Source organism: Lepidochelys kempii, chromosome 14 (genome assembly GCF_965140285.1).
Source record: "Lepidochelys kempii isolate rLepKem1 chromosome 14, rLepKem1.hap1, whole genome shotgun sequence".
In the NCBI taxonomy this organism is placed as follows: domain Eukaryota; kingdom Metazoa; phylum Chordata; order Testudines; family Cheloniidae; genus Lepidochelys; species Lepidochelys kempii.
The window spans coordinates 3448966-3464862 of record NC_136393.1 but is presented as its reverse complement, the minus strand read 5'-3'; the positions used below and the strand labels follow the sequence as shown (position 1 = coordinate 3464862).

At 57.7% G+C, this 15897-nt stretch overlaps 1 protein-coding gene across 1 annotated transcript in view; it reads left to right on the top strand.

Annotated features, from left to right (window-relative positions):
- The window catches only part of TTYH2 (tweety family member 2), a 52920-nt gene that overhangs the window by 15232 nt on the left and 21791 nt on the right, over positions 1 to 15897 (top strand). The window contains exon 2 of the mRNA XM_073310655.2: positions 14350 to 14522. Coding sequence (XP_073166756.2) covers positions 14350 to 14522 — 173 coding nt within the window. The remainder of the gene's footprint in view (positions 1 to 14349; positions 14523 to 15897) is intronic.

Genomic DNA, 15897 nt, shown 5'->3' with positions numbered 1-15897 from the left:
GAGGGATCTTTCCTCAACTCGGCCTGGAACTCAGCGGCTGGGGCAGGGACGGGGCCCGGTTCCCTCTCGCTGGCCAGGTCTGGGGCCTCCGCCTCTCTGAGCCGTGCCCCTCGGCCCTCCCTCCCCACCAGGGTAGGGTCCTGCGCCTCCGGTGTGATACCCTCCCCGAGATCAGGGCGCAGTGCCCCTCGCCGGCTCTGGCTACGCGTCACAACCAGGGCGGCCTGGGGCTTGCTTGGCCAGTCCTCTAGGTCTCCCCCCATCAAAACTTCAGTGGGCAAATGGTGGTGTACCCCCACATCCTTGGGGCCCTCCTTGGCCCCCCATTTCAGGTGTACCCTTGCCACGGGCACCTTAAATGGGGTTCCGCCCACCCCTGTCAGGGTCAGATAGGTGTTGGGCACCACCCGATCTGGGGCCACCACCTCGGGCCGGGCCAGCGTCACCTCCGCGCCCGTATCCCAGTATCCATTGACCTTCCTCCCATCCACCTCCAGGGGAACAAGGCACTCTCTCCGGAGGGACAGCCCCGCGCCCACCCTGTAAACTGAGCACCCTGAGTCCAGAGCCTCCAGCCCTCTGGCGGAGCTGGCCTGGGGTACTCTTCCCTCCGGGGCAGGTGGTAAACTGGTAGGCCCCCTTTCCTGGGTCGTCTGCCCCTCGTCCAGCTGGGTCCCTACCCAGTTAACCCTGGGTAGGTTGGGTCTGCTCAGTCTGTCCCTGAGCCCGGGGCACTGGGACCGTACGTGGCCTCTCTGGCCACAGTGATAGCAGCTCAGGTCACGTTGGTCCCCTCGAGCGGGTCGGAGGGGCCCGACGCCAGGCGTTCCCCGTGGGAGGGGGTTCTCCCTATTTCCCCGCTGGGAGGCCCCCTGGTGACTCTCTCTCTGCATCGGGGGGGCCTGTTCTTTTGGGACTCCTCCCGGCTACCCCCTGACCGACTGTTCACAAACTCGTCGGCCAGCTGCCCTGCGTGCTGGGGGTTCTCGAGCTTTTTGTCCACCAGCCACAGCCTCAGGTCGGACGGGCACTGATCATACAGTTGCTCCAGTACGATTAGGTCCAGCAGGTCCTCTTTAGCTTGGGCCCCAGCTGTCCACTTGCGGGCATACCCCTGCATCCGGTTGGCCTGGTGTAGGTAGGTGACCTCAGGCGTTTTACGCTGACTCCGGAACCTTCTCCGGTACATCTCGGGGGTCAGCCCAAACTCACGGAGCAGGGCCTGTTTGAACAGTTCATAGTCCCCTGCCTCTGCCCCTGTCATTCGGCTGTACACCTCCACGGCTTTGGGGTCCAGTAAGGGGGTGAGAAACTGGAGCCTGTCTGCAGGGTCAACCCTGTGCAGCTCACAGGCATTCTCAAAGGCCGTCAGGAAGCTATCTATGTCCTCCCCCTCCTTCCGCTGGGCCAGGAAGCACTTATCAAAGTTCCTTGCAGTCTTGGGTCCCCCCGCACTCACCGCAGCCGCAGCCGGGGCCCCACTGCTCCTCAGCCTGGCCAGCTCCAGTTCATGCTGTCTTTGTTTCTCCTTCTCCTGACGCTCCCTCTCCTTCTCCTTCTCCTCCTGCTCATGTTGACGTTGTTTCTCCTTCTCCTCCTGCTCATGTTGACGTTGTTTCTCCTTCTCCTCCTGCTCATGTTGACGTTGTTTCTCCTCATGTTGACGTTGTTTTTCATGATCCTCCAGCTCCCTCATTTTCATCTCCCTCTCCCATTCCAGCTGCCTCCGCTCCAGGGATGGGGAGCTCCGCTGGGAGGATCCCCTGCTGGGTGCCGGGGTCAGGGTGCCCTCGGTATTCGCTGGGCTTCCCCCAACCCCTCCCCCAGACATAGGTAGGAAGGGTCTCGGGATGTCCTCAGCAGCAGTCTGACCCCTCCCAGCCCGGTCAGGCCCCAGGGCCCACGCTGCGTCCCCCGGGCAGCTTCCCTCAGGGACAGGGATCGGGTCATCCAAGCGATCCCTCTCCTCCAGCTGGGCAATCAGCTGTTCCTTGGTGGACCTCCCGATGCGCAGCCCCCTCTGCCTGCACAGCTCCACCAGGTCGCTCTTCAGGCGTTTAGCGTACATCTCCCTGCTGGCCACTCGCAGGCCGGGCAGCTTCCCACGGTTTCCAGGAAAAGCCCCTCGTGTGCCGGTCCTTCTTGAGGTCACCGACTCTTTGCCAGGGTCGAGCTGCAGACTCCTCCGCCCCTGGGACCGCTCGCTGCAATCCCCCGGGGAACCCTGTTACTGCAAAAGTCTTTCTCTCTGGTCACACATTCCTAGGGGTTAACCGCCCCCCAAAACCGTCTCTCTCTGGATCTTCAGCACGCCTGGTCCCCGTCAATTCCCCTTCCTTTTACTGCTCCCCAGTCACTTACTGCAGGAAGCGCCGTTCACGGGGTGCAGTAGATCCCACCGCTGCCACCAGTTGTCACGGAGTGTGGGGGAGTCCAGGCCCTGCACCCCTCTTCCTGGGATCCACTGAGACTCTCAGCCAGCCAGTAAAACAGAAGGTTTATTGGACAACAGGAACACAGTCCAAAACAGAGCTTGTGGGTACAACCAGGACCACTCAGTCACGTCCTTCTGGGGGAGCAGGGAGCTTAGACCCCAGCCCTGGGGTTCCCTGTGTTCCTCTCCCCAGCCCCAAACTGAACTAAACCCACCCAGCAGGTTCCCTGCTGCAGCCTCTGTTCACATTCCTGGGCAGAGGTGTCACCTCCCCCTCCCCCTCCTGGCTCAGGTGACAGGCTCTCAGGTCTCCCATCCCCAGGGCACATTCCCAGGTCAACACTCCCCCCTCCCTGCTGAGTCACATCGTCACAGGGCTCCTGTCTCCTAAACCCAGCGCTGGGGCACTGAAAGCTCTGCCAAGTTCCCCGCTGCACAGCGAGACTTGTCTTTCTCCTGGGGGGAGGGGGGGTGAGGATTGGCCCAGGCCTGTGCCACGCTTCGGTGCCGATGCAGCGCTGTGTGGTCTGACAGGCGCGCCCATCCCATGGGGACAGGCGTGATTTAACCCACAATCGTAGCTGGAGGGTCTAGGCCCTGGCCCCTGATGTGCCAGGTTTCTGTCTCCCTCCCTTCGGGGGTTGTGTGTCATGGGGGGCGCAGTCTGTACGGAGCACGTGAGGAAAATCCAGGGCTCCAGAGAAGAACGACCAGTCTCTGCTCTATGGCAGAACCACAGCTTCTTTGCAGGGTGACCCCGCTGCCCTGTTTATCCGCCCTACCTCCCCCCAGGGGAGTGGGAGAAGCAGGAGGGAGAAGACGTGGCCGGAAGAGTTTTTCTTGTGCAACCCCGGCGTCCCGCAGCTCTGCTCTGAGCTCACAGCTGGGACCAGGCCCAGTGAGCCCTGGCTGCCCCTTGCACCACGAGGGCGGGGATCTGTGGAGGCCAGTCTCCCGGCAAGCGCTCCCACGGCTGCCCCCCGGGATGTCCACTGCTGCTTGTCACTTCCTGTGCAAACCAGGCTACTCGGTCCACACTCCCTTGGAGCTGCAGGGAAAGTGTTTGAAAACTCTTCCCCTGGGTGGGCGGGGCACTGGCTTAGTCTGGGGGGGCCCTGCAGAGACCAGGACAGCGAGGTCAGTGGCTCAGGTGATTGTACCAATCACTGCTCTGTTCAGAGTGGCTCTCTTGAGCCAAGTCCTTGCAGAAAAAGTTTCTGCCCAACACACAATCCCAGGGCTGCAGTGGATTGATTGGAATGTGGCCCCCACACACCGGCTTTTCCAGCCCCAGGCTGCCCCCGCAGCTCTGCGGATGTCCTTCAAATCCTGACCTCCAACCCCCTGTTCTTCCAGCCCTGGGCTCTGTTTTTCCTGATTGAGGTCTCCAGAGGCGAAGGCAGTGGGTGTAAGGCAGGGCTCTTGCTTTGTCCTCTCTAATAGGATTCAGCACAGTTCAAGGGTGTAGCCTCGCAGAGAGATCCCAGCGCCAGCCTCTGGACTCTGCCCTGGTGCTCGCTGAAAGCTCTGTTTTAACGGAGGGACGGACCTAACGCCTCATTCTCCCGCTGGTCAGTGACTGTTGCAAGTTCCAGCCTGGGTGCTAGGCTGGGGGGGCTTAGATTCCCTCTGTAAAGAACTGACCATGGACGCCCCCAGAACACGCGGGTCCCTCTGCTCTGTCACCTTGGGTTAATCATTGTCCTTGCCTCCAAGTGACACCTTTTCACACCCCTCCTGCGTCTCTTCCCGCTGGGATCCGGCTCCTTCCAGTCAGTGGCTTGGGCTGCTCCAAGCTCCTTTCCCACCTGTGACTTTGTCGGCTTTCTGGCCCGCTGTGCGATGCATGGCGCAGCTTTGCTTTCACACTTTGTAGGGTTGGGTTGGTCCTAACCAGCAGTGGCATCGCTGTTCCCCCACCTCTAATGCACCTCCTGCCGCGGCACCGGCTCCACCCAGCCCAGGGCCGGCGCTGATCTAACCCACTCTCACCAAGTGCCCCTCTGTCTCCGGCTGCACAGAGCCTCTCACCAGCCACCCACAAAGCAAGTCCAAAATGACATGCTCCCTCGGCCAGTCTGGGGTCCTGGCCTGCGTGCTGAGCATTCTGGGGCTTGGGAGCTGGGTCCGTATTATGGGGCTTTCGATGAGCTGAGAGCCCCAGGTCCTTGCCATTTCTGGGCTAGTAACAGCTCCTCCGCTGATGCAAAACAGCAGTGCAATAGCAGGTGGGGAGAATGGTGCATGAAAGCCGACAGAACAAATGGGGGTTTATTGAAACCGGGGATGGGGGCATCTCCCCTTCAGAGAGCTGCTATCGGGAAGCGAGATGGAAGAATGGAAATTTGGGCTGATGGAAGCTGCATTTTCAGTGTCCAACTTGCTATCGCTGTGTGTGAGCCAGGTGATCAGAGCTGCTTTCCCCTTCTCTTTGTCTCTGGGATTACTCTGTTCTTCTCTAGTTGCCCCTGGAGCATTGCAGAGCTGTTGCGGCCCTCGCTGCTGCTCTCTGCCCCTAGGAGCGGGTGAATGGCTGACAAAGATTGGAATTAAAATATGCAGTGATGAGTACACCAAAAAAAAAAAAAAGGTAGGTCAAGCAGGGCATGGGCCTGCATCTGGCTGAGGAAGGGAATGGGAGAAGTTCCCTGCAGGAGGGGGTCAGCCTGAGGAGTTCGTCTGAGTCACTGTTGTAAGCCAGTCATGCTCTGAGGTTTCCCGATCCAGGAAGGGAGCCGTTAAATATAAGGGAACTGGAAGCTAAAGGAAGGTGACGTCTGCCTGAGCTGTTGTGTGTCAGGATTTGTGTTGCACCAGTGTAATGCCTTAGAGGGGCTGGCTGAGATCGGGGGCCCGCTGTGTGCGTGGTGAGAGTCCCTGCCCCAGTGAGCTTGCAGACCCGACAGAGCAGGGCAGTGAGTTGCCTATGGTCATGCCAAGCCAGGGGTAGAACCCAGGGTTCCTGAGTCCCCGTCCAGTGCCGTAGCCATGGGACCATCCTGCGATGAGCTCCTTGGCTGGTGCTCCCATCAGCGCATCCCTGGGAGAGGGTCATGCCCTCCGGGGTGATTGCTGTCTGCCTCTGTGGCAGGGGCCATGCACTGCTGCTGAGGAAAGCCTTGTCCAGTCCCGGCTGAGGACACGAGACTTCCAGGGATGCCCGCTGTGTGTCACAAGAATGGCCCACCTAGCCCAGTGTCCTGTCTTCTGATAGTGGCTGGTGCCAGGTCCTTCAGAGGGAACGAACAGAACAGGGCAATTATCGAGCAATCCATCCCTCATCATCCAGCCCCAGCTTCTGTCAGTCAGAGGCTTCCGGACACCCTGAGCATGGCCTGGTGTCCCTGACGCTCTTGGCTAATAGCCATTGATGGACCTATCCTCCAGGAACGGATCTAATTCTTTGTTGAATCCAGTTATACCTTTGGCCTTCGCGGCATGCCCTGGCAATGAGTTCCGCAGGTTGACTGAGTGTTGTGTGAAGTAGTACATTCCACGGAGTGGATTGCATGCCTGGCGCTCCTCTCCCTTTTCTTCAATAGGTTCTTGTCACTGGGCAATGCCAAGTCCTTGCCTGGTGGAGGGCGGGGAGCCTGTGTTGGTAACATGCCAGGAGCCCGGGGCCTGGCCCGATTGGCCCTGCATGGGAGTGAGTCGCAGCTGCCCACATCTGGAACATGGAGGTATGGCCCTGGCAGACATAGCATGCAACCCTCAATCCGCTGCTCCGCTCAAGCTGGAGCGTTGCATGCTGGGACCTGTCGTCTCTCTGTGACCCTCAGCTGGTAAAGATGGCCCCGATCAATCGGGGCTGTGCTTGAATCACCATGTTGAGGCCCTCACGTGAGCTGGAGTGTCTGTGATGGCTGTCGTGGGCCAGCCCATCTATAGGGGAATTACAGCTCTGGAAATGGAGCTGGGAGGCGCTGGCATTGTTCGTTAGGACTGCAGGAGTAATTGCCCGTTATGGAGAGAAATGATTCCTGCTGGTGCATTCCCCCATGCCCCTCAGGCGGAGAACTCCTTAACAAAGAGCCCTGCAGCGTGGCTTTCCCCAGCAGCCGCCTCCCGCACTCTGGCCTGCATTAGCGGGAGTAATCGAAGCCAAGCTCTTAGATTCGATCGGGCTTGGCAGGCGAGCGGGGCCGCTAACGACCCTGGAGCCCTTGGTGCTGGGAAATGGCTGGGAAGGCGGAGGGGGTGCAGTAGCAGGGTCTGCAACTTGTTAACATGTGTGTTTAGTTCCCAGAGAACCGCAGGGAGGGGGTGTCCGTGCGGCTGACTCCGCGAGGTTCAGCTCTGTGGAACCCCGGCCCATCTGGGCTTAGAAGCTCAGTCCACGATTCTCCCCTTCGAATGCTTTTCAGTTAGCTGATGGTTTAAAGAGAGATGAGGCAGCTGTGGTAACATCTCTGATATCCTGGGACCCACAAGACTGCCCCAAGGCTGCACACCGCACTGGATGATGTTTTGGGGCCCTTTTTCAGCCACATAACGACTGTTTGATGAAAGGCTCCGTGGCTGCGAAGCCAGAGCCCCCTGGAACTGGCGCCGTGTTCAGGTCCTGGGAAACACGGCGGTGGAATACGAGCAATGAGCTAACAGTGCTCTGGCTCCGTATCTCCTTCCTGCCCGGCCCCATGCTGGGTGGGCGGGGTGAGCGCCACAGGACCCAATTAGGAAGCTGGCTCGGCACCTAAAATCTGGGGTGGGAAGTCCCTGGTAGAAAGGGACAGCAAGAGTCACATCCGCCTCGCCTTTGCAGCCCTGCTTCACCACCCCAACGCACCCCCTGCAGGGCGGGGAATGGACTGTCCCTGCTTCATCGGTGGGGAAACTGAGGCAGAGCTGCACAGCATCGCTGTTGGGTCTGAGGCTGTCTCCCCCTTCCCCTCGATCCAGGATGGGGTTCACTGTGTGAACAGCCATTTACACTGGAACAATTGCAAATGTGAACAATCATTAGTGTAAAGATTGTTCTGTGGATCTCACACACACACAGCGTGTGTGTTTCTCTCTCTCAAGGGGAAAGATGGATGCGTGGGTCTACGTTCCTTTCACTACGTTCCTTCCATTCTTGCCCTGTCCGGCCCGGTAATGAATGAGGCCTCTATTGTTAACATGTCATGTGCTCCCTGAATTATGGGACCGCTTTGCCCTTCTTCAAATTCGGTGCCTGCTCCCTGCTTTATGGCCTCAGCAACCTGCATAGAGGGGCCTGAGATGCCACTTAATCAAAATGTGGAATACTGAAAAGGTCACGGCAGGCCACTGCGCTTCAGGGGAATATGCAGGCCATTAAGATGTCAATCAATCTCTTTAATGACAGCCAGGAAGCAGCCCCACGCTATAACTGGCTTGTAGCACAAACGAGAGGCAATTCAAACAGATAGGCGTCCCTCGGGAAATCTGGCGCCCCATTCTTGGAGCACTCTAGCTTGCGGATTGCAGGGACTGTGCCACTGTCTTGCAAGGTGATTAGCGTGCTGGAGGCGCTTAATACATGCTTGCCGTTTGGAGAACGGTGGGAACGGTCCTGCCTTGGGTCACGCTGGGGGAGTGGGGTGTGGCGGGAAGGTGGGGGAGCGGGAGCCAGTGGATGTCCTGTTGCCTCCCAGTGACTGTTTTTCCCTGCTGTCTGGTCTGTCTCATACAGGCTGGTGCCCTCCCCGCCAACAAACCCACCTGCCCTGGCAAATGTTGCTATAGAACCAGCCCCAACCATCTGAGAGCAGAACCTCAATTTTGTGAGCCCCACTCTTACAGGTGCCTGTCTCTCCCAATCGTTTTTCCTGACGGGGACCAGGGTGGGAAATCACGTAACCGTGACGTTGATGGAGAACAGGGCGTCGTCCCTTCGCGGTCCGTGCGCTGGCCGTGGTCGGAGGGCAGCGACGCAGTGCGCCGGCTGGAGCTCAGGGATATTCCGTTTTCTGACTCAGTCGATTTTTATGAACTTCTCAATCCCCCATTAGGTTGTAAAATTGGAGTTCTGCCGTACGTGCAAATCTGGCTGGGGGTGTGACCCAGCAAGGACACCTCCTGCCGGCTGGTCCAGTAACGTGTCCTGCTGGCCTCCATGTAGATCATGTGGTCAGCAGGATAGGTCTTGGTTAGGTCCCGTGATGGTGACCTGCCCTCAGGATTTGGTAAATGGACACGGCTTGACGGGAAGCCAGCGGATGCCCTGGCTGGGGGCAGTTATGCTCATGGTATTGTCTGGTCACGTCTCAGCTTTCACTTGCGGGAACTCCGGCTCTCATCGGATTCACTCGTTCCCTGCTGTTGCTTGTGGTATTAATGCACCCGCTAATGGGGATGGAGCAGGGAGGGGCGAGGAACAAGCAACAGGAACAGCGGAGCCGGAGAGCGTGGGACGGGAGATGCAGGTGGCATTGCTCTGGGATCGGGGAGACCTCATGCATCTGGCGCTGCCTTCCCCAGTGTCGACTGGTGGGGTCATCGGCTCGTGCGTCTCACTCAATACCTAATGGAGAGAGATGAGGGTAGAGACTGGTCTGGGGCGCTCGTGCCTTCAACGTGGCAGGCCTTAGATCAGAACCAGGCACCCTGAACTGACCGGTCGCAAAGCAGGGGAGCCAGAGGCTCCATGTGCGAAACGGACGCGCCTTGCCAGGCACATCCTGTGCTGGCTGAAGATGGAGCGATGCGCCGAGCCCGCCGCAGCGGCCCGGGCTGCAGGGTGTGTGTAGGGAGCGGGGGCTCTGGCTGCAGGGGGGGCTCGTTCCTACTCAGTGGGGGTAGGAGAGGTGAGATACGGTGCCGTGCTTGGTACAGTCTTCCTCGCTCTCAGGCGGAGATGCATGTGGGGAGGGCCCTTCCCCATCTTCTCTGCTGCATCTAATGCTGGCTGCGGCACCCCCACATAACGGGGGGGGACGGGTGAATTGACCGCCAGGTGTGGGTATGCACGTTGGGGCGCATTCCTGGCTCTGTGCCTGGGCTCGTCAGTGTCTGCCTCTGGCTGAACCTTTCCAGCTCCCCGGCCCGGCTTGGGAGCCGTTATTCTTGACTCCATGGGGAGTACCTGGAAGCAGAGCAGGGGACTGGAGGGAAAGGCGGCTGTTTGCGTGCCGTGCTCGGGACGGCTGGTAACTATTCCTGCCGGGAAGGCAGTTCGGCTGCAGTGCTCAGCTGGGCCACGGGGAGCAAGACTTCGGCACGTCCACTGAGCAAGGGAAAGAGCTGCTTCATGGACAAGCAGACAGCTTCATTGTGGGGGTGGCACTGCCCGGTGGCAGCCAGCGCTTGCGTAGCCTGGAGCTTCAGCACGAGGCGTAGCCGTTTAGGGTGTGTCTGTGCTGCAGACGGGGGGGTTCTGAACTTGGGTTCAAACAGCAGCGAAGACACCGCAAAGGCTCCACCTCCAGCCGCCTTACAGGTTTGAACGCGAGCCGCTAACTTGAGTCAAGAGCGCACCTTTTCCCAGTTACTCCTGGGGGAGTTCTGCACCGCTGCGCATGCGCAGAATTCATGTCCCCCACAGATTTCTTTGCTTCCCTGCAGAAAAATGACTTTCTGACGTGGAAGCAAAGGGAAGCCCCAGGAGCAGTGATGCGACCCTCCCCAGCGCTATGTTTCAGGTGCCCAGGGCAGTCAGCAGAGAGGTAAATGTGGAAAAATTGGAGAGAGTCCAGCGAAGGGCAGCAAAAATGATTAGGGGACTGGAACACATGATTTATGAGGAGAGGCTGAGGGAGCTGGGATTGTTTAGCCTGCGGAAGAGAAGAATGAGGGGGGATTTGATAGCTGCTTTCAACTACCTGAGAGGTGGTTCCAAAGAGGATGGCTCTAGACTGTTCTCAGTGGTAGCAGATGACAGAACGAGGAGTAATGGTCTCAAGTTGCAGTGGGGGAGGTTTAGATTGGATATTAGGAAAAACTTTTTCACGAGGAGGGTGGTGAAACACTGGAATGCGTTACCTAGGGAGGTGATGGAATCTCCTTCCTTAGATATTTTTAAGGTCAGGCTTGACAAAGCCCTGGCTGGGATGATTTAGTTGGGGATTGGTCCTGCTTTGAGCAGGGGGTTGGATTAGATGACCTCCTGAGGTCCCTTCCAACCCTGAGATTCTGTGATCACTGTGGGGCAGGGAGTGAGACTGGAGAAGACCTGGGGGGTGGCTCCTACCCTGTGCTCGGCTCAGCTGCTAGTCCTGGCTAGGCTGAGGAGGACTGGACTTCCTCTTCCCCTGCACAGCATCCGGGGCCGGATCAGACCCACCCCAAGATTTCTCCCCACCCTGCTTCCTGCTCCCATCGCTCCTCAGCTGCAGGGGGAGGGATCCCTGTACAGGGAGTTGTTCCCCCATCCACCCAACCCCCGTGCATCCAGATCCTGATATCCAGTCCCTCCCACCGAGCCTTACCCCCCGCAATGAGTCCCACTCCCCCTGCACCACCCTGATGAGCCACCTGCACCTGGATCCCCAGCATCTAGACCCCCCACACCCAGACCCACCGTCGAGCTCTATCCTCCCACACCCAGACCCCCCATCCGCTGAGCCTCAGCTACCTTCACCTGGAACCCCTTCAGAGCCCCATTACCGTTGCACCCAGAACCCCCCAACAGGCCCCTGTGCATCCAGATCCTCCCCCACTGAGCCACCCACACACAGATTGTCCCACACAGAACCCTCTCAACCCAAACCTGGATTCCCCCACACTTAGATGCTGCCGGGCTGAGCCTGCCTGCCCACATCTGGTGCACTTGGCACGGAGGGGCAGGGCCCTGGGGTGTTTCTGGGGCAGACCCGGTCCTTATGCTGTGCCAAGGTTGGGTGCAGTCTCACCACTGAGTCTGTGTCCTGGGAGGGGGATGGGGGAGCTGCACAGTGATCTTCCACTTCTGCACAGCCAGTGGCCTGTGCTCCCCAATGCCATGCTGGAGCCTCCACATTTATTTGACAAATAAGGTGTGCAGAATTTTAAAATATTATGTGCAGAATTTTTAATTTTTTGTCACAGAATGCCCTCAGGAATATGCAGTGTAACTGTACCCCTACGCTGTGAGGGAGACCAGGAGAAGCGGATGGGAAAGGACAAGCTAAAAATTACTTAGACAAGTTAAAAGAAAAGGAGTACTTGTGGCACCTTAGAGACTAACCAATTTATTAGAGCATAAGCATAAGACAAGTTAGAGGTCTTCAAGTCTGCAAGGCCTGATGAAATCCATCCTAGAATACTTAAGGAGCTGACTGAAGAGATATCTGAGCCATTAGCGATTATCTTCTCAAACTCATGGAAGACGGGAGAGATTCCAGAGGACTGGAAGAAGACAAATAGTACCAATCTATAAGAAGGGGAATAAAGAAAACCCGGGGAATTAGACAGGTCAGCTTAACTTCAGTACCTGGAAAGATAATGGAGTAAATAATCAAGCAATCAGTTTGCAAACACTGAGAAGATAATAAGGTGATAAGTAACAGCATGGATTTATCAAGAACAAATCCATGTCAAATCAACCTGATGGCTTTCTTTGACAGAGGAACAAGCTTTGTGAATAGGGGGGTAGCGTAGAGGTGGTATATCTTGACTTTAGTATGGCTTTGGATACTGGCTTGCATGATCTTCTCATAAACTAGAGAAATACAGCTTAGATGGAGCTACTGTAAGGTGGGTGCATAACTGGTTGGAAAACTGTTCCCTGAGAGTAATCATCAGTGGTTCACAGTCAGGCTGAAGGGCATAATGAGTGGGATCCCGCAGGGATCAGTTCTGGGTCTGGTTCTGTTCAATATCTTCATCAGTGATTTAGATAATGGCATAGAGAGTACACTTATAAAGTTTGCGGATGATACCAAGCTGGGAGGGGTTGCAAGTGCTCTGGAGGAGAGGATTAAAATTCAAAATGATCTGGACAAACTGGAGAAATGGTCTGAAGTAAATAGGATGAAATTCAATTAGGACAAAAAGCGCTCCACTTAGGAAGGAACAATCAGTTGCACACATACAAACTGGGAAATGACTGCCTGGGAAGGAGTACTGTGGAAAGGGATCTGGGGATCAGAGTGGATCACAAGCTAAATATGAGTCAACAGTGTAACACTGTTGCAAAAAAAGCGAACATCATTCCGGGCTGTATTAGCAGGAATGTTGTAAGACCGAGAAGTTATTTTTCCATTCTACTCTGCGCTGATTAGGCCTCAACGGGAGTATTGGGTCCTGTTCTGGGTTCCACATTTCAGGAAGGTTGTGGACAAATTGGAGAACGTCCAGAGAAGAGCAACAAAAATGATGAAAGGTCTAGAAAACATGAGCTGTGAGGAAAAATTGAAAAAAATGGGTTTGCTTAGCCTGGCAAAGAGAAGACTGGGAGGGACATAACAGTTCTCAAGTACATAAAAGGTGGTTACAAGGAGGAGGGAAAAGAATTGTTCTTCTTAACCTCTGAGGATAGGACAAGAAGCAATGGGCTTAAATTGCAGCAAGGGAGGTTTAGGTTGGACATTAGGACAAACTTTTTGACTGTCGGGGTGGTTAAGCACTGGAATAAATTGCCTCGGGAGGTTGTGGAATCTCCATCATTGTCCAACCTGCTCCTAAAAATCACCAAACACCTGTCAGGGCTGGTCTAGATAATCCTTAGTCCTGCCATGAGTGCAGGGGACTGGACGAGATGACCTCTCGAGGTCCCTTCCAGTCCTATGATGCTGTTACCATTTGAATGCTGATGGAGGGTAAATGTGAAGAGCGGGGTGGGGTGGGGGTGATGGGTGCCAGTCGGCAGGGCTGTGTGAGACAGGTGTCTGCGTGTTGGTGTCTCGGGGAGGAGTGCACCCACAGAAATCTCCCTGAGGATCCACAGCTGTAACCCTGGTTGGGGTGAGAGGGGGCAGCAGCAGGATGCTTGTGAACTGTGCACCAAGTGAATTCCCCGAGGCAAACAGCCCGACACCCAGCACATCCCATCCAGCAACAGCTAAGGGACAGGCATATTTGCTGACCGGTAGCAAATGCTTTAAATACAGCTGAGGCGGAGGCCCCGGCTGGCTCAGTGCAGTGGGATTAGAGGCCTTTCACGTCTAGGCTACTCGGCTGGGTCTGGCCCAGTTGGCAGGGACTGAGAGCTGCTCCCATCTGTCTGCCGTGCTCGGCGCAGCTCCCCTCGCGGGTTCCCTGTCACATTGGCTCTGATGGGCCATGGATTGAACCTGATGTCGCTCCCTGGACCCGAGGCTGCTCCAGGGCGAGGCGCGCTAGCAGGGTGAATGGTTTGCCGGCAGCTTGCATGGTGGCTGCCTGGGCTGGCTTTGCTCCATGGATGGAGAGGGCTTTGGTCTCCAGCGCTTGCGTCATGCACACACCTGCTCCCGTCTCTCAGCCAGAGTACCCCCTTGGGGAGGGCAAGCTCCCCTCATCAGCCAGGATTGCGCAGTCTAGAGATGCCCACCGGCTGGGGGAGGTCTCACTTAAGGGGCTGGATCAAGAGCACCTTTCTACAGCACCTTCTCTACAGCCTGTTAGGCTGGGGCAGCTCTGGCCAGAGACGTCCCTGCTCCGACCGCCTTGCTGCCGTGTTAGGATCTGACGGGGCGCTTGTCTGGGCTGTGTGTGAACAGGCACCTTCTCCGGGCTGGGCACGCCTGGACCAGAAGTGGCTCGCTGTGGGCTGGGAGATGCTTTGTGCTTTGGAGCTCTGGGGCCAGGGGCATGTTTCATCAAATGCTGCTTTTTGCAGCAGTGGGAGGGGGCTGCGGATTTTCCCAGTGCTGCATTTGAGCTGGTCGGCGCTGGAGCCCAGCGGATGGTGGTGAGCAGCCCCCTGCCACATCGGCCCTTTCTAGGGAGCCTGCAAACCAAGGGCCTTGGGCGCCTTAGCTTTGCCCTCGCGCCCCGAACCATGGTGCTGTGCAGCCTTCATGCACTGACTCTGGTGTCTCTCCCTTGCCTAGTCCCTGCTGTTCCTGGGCCTGGTGGCTGCCGTCTGCCTCGGCCTCAACCTGCTCTTCCTCACCATCTACCTGATCTGCCTGTGCGGCTGCAAACGAGGCGAGGAGTCGGAGACCAAGCGGCCCAACTCCTGCTGCGTCACCTGGACGGCTGTCGTGGCTGGCCTCGTCTGCTGGTGAGTATCCCGCAGGGTGGGCCTAGGGCCCGTGTGGCTGCTGCCTTCGCAGCCCAGCTGACAGGGCTGGGGGAGACCTCGCAGCCGCTGGCCACAGGAAGCATGGCCCAGTGGTCAGGCTAGAACTCCTGGGTTCTATTCCGGACTCTGTTACTGACTTGCTGTGTGCCCTTGGGTAGTCCCCCATTTCTGGGTCCCCATCTGTTGAGTGGAGGCAAACACCACTTCCCGGGGGATTACGGCTGAAGGGCAGGGGACCAGACGAAGCGGACAGCTGCCGGGCAGAGGTTCCTGGCCATTCTGAGAATCACTTGGTGGGAAGAAGCTTCCAGTGGGTCACCTGGTGAAAAAGACGCTCGTCCCTGAGCGCTTTGCGAGCAGTTGATATTCGCAACCCCCTGCGCGCCCGGATGCCAGGGTGACGGATGGAACACGGGCTGTCTTGCAGCTGGGGAGGCGACTGCCCAGAGAGGGGAAGGAGCATGCCTGTGAGAGCCAGGGGCGGGGGCTCTGCTTCCATCTCCCCAGCCCAGCTGCCTTCAGAGAGGTTCTCAGGGCCGCTAGTCCCAAGCCTGAGTCGCTGCGGGTGGAGGAAGAGGCAGGCGGCTTTTGCTTCCCTGTTGTCCCTGTTGCGTGCTCAGGATCCTCCTCTTCTCCCCGCTGAGCTGCCTCCTGACCCAGGCTTCATTTCGCGCCAGTCGCTGGATTTGTGGGCCAGCTGTGCACGTGAATCGCTTTGATTAGATCCAGCTCTCAGAGGCTTAAATACTGATTGCTCCTCTCTGGGCATAGGCTCCTCTGCCCGGGGCTGGAGCCCGAGGCTGCATCTTTGCCCTGGCAACCTCTCCCCTCCCTGCTGTAACTGGTGGCTCTGGGCCCCATGTGCATTTGGCCTCCTGGAAGTGCCGGCTAATCCCGGGGGAGGGGAGGGGTAGCAGTGGGGGTAGTGGTGAGTTGGGGTCACTAATCCTAGTCCTGGAGCAGATGGCAGCCTGCAGCCGGACACAGCTGGCAGCCTTTGGTCACATGAGGCTCACGGTTAATTACAGATGGAGGCTGGGTCAATTGGCGGGGGGTGGGGGCAGGGAGTGGGCCCCGGAGGGGTCCCAGGTGGCTTGGAGAGGCTCTGCTGTCCTGCTGGGGGCAGTGCCACTCTGGGATGCTGGCAGAGAGCATCCCTCTGACTGGCATGGCCTGGCGCTCTCGGCCTCTCCTTGGCACTGCAGGCCTGAGGGGCCAGGAGTGGCCTGACTAATGGAAACCGTACTCTGAGGCCAGGGCAGCAGTGGGTGACTGGGGGACTCTAAGGGAGTTAGTGGCTCATCTGGTTCTGGGTCCCATGTCTGTGTCTAACCTCTCTGGGGCAGGGTGAGGC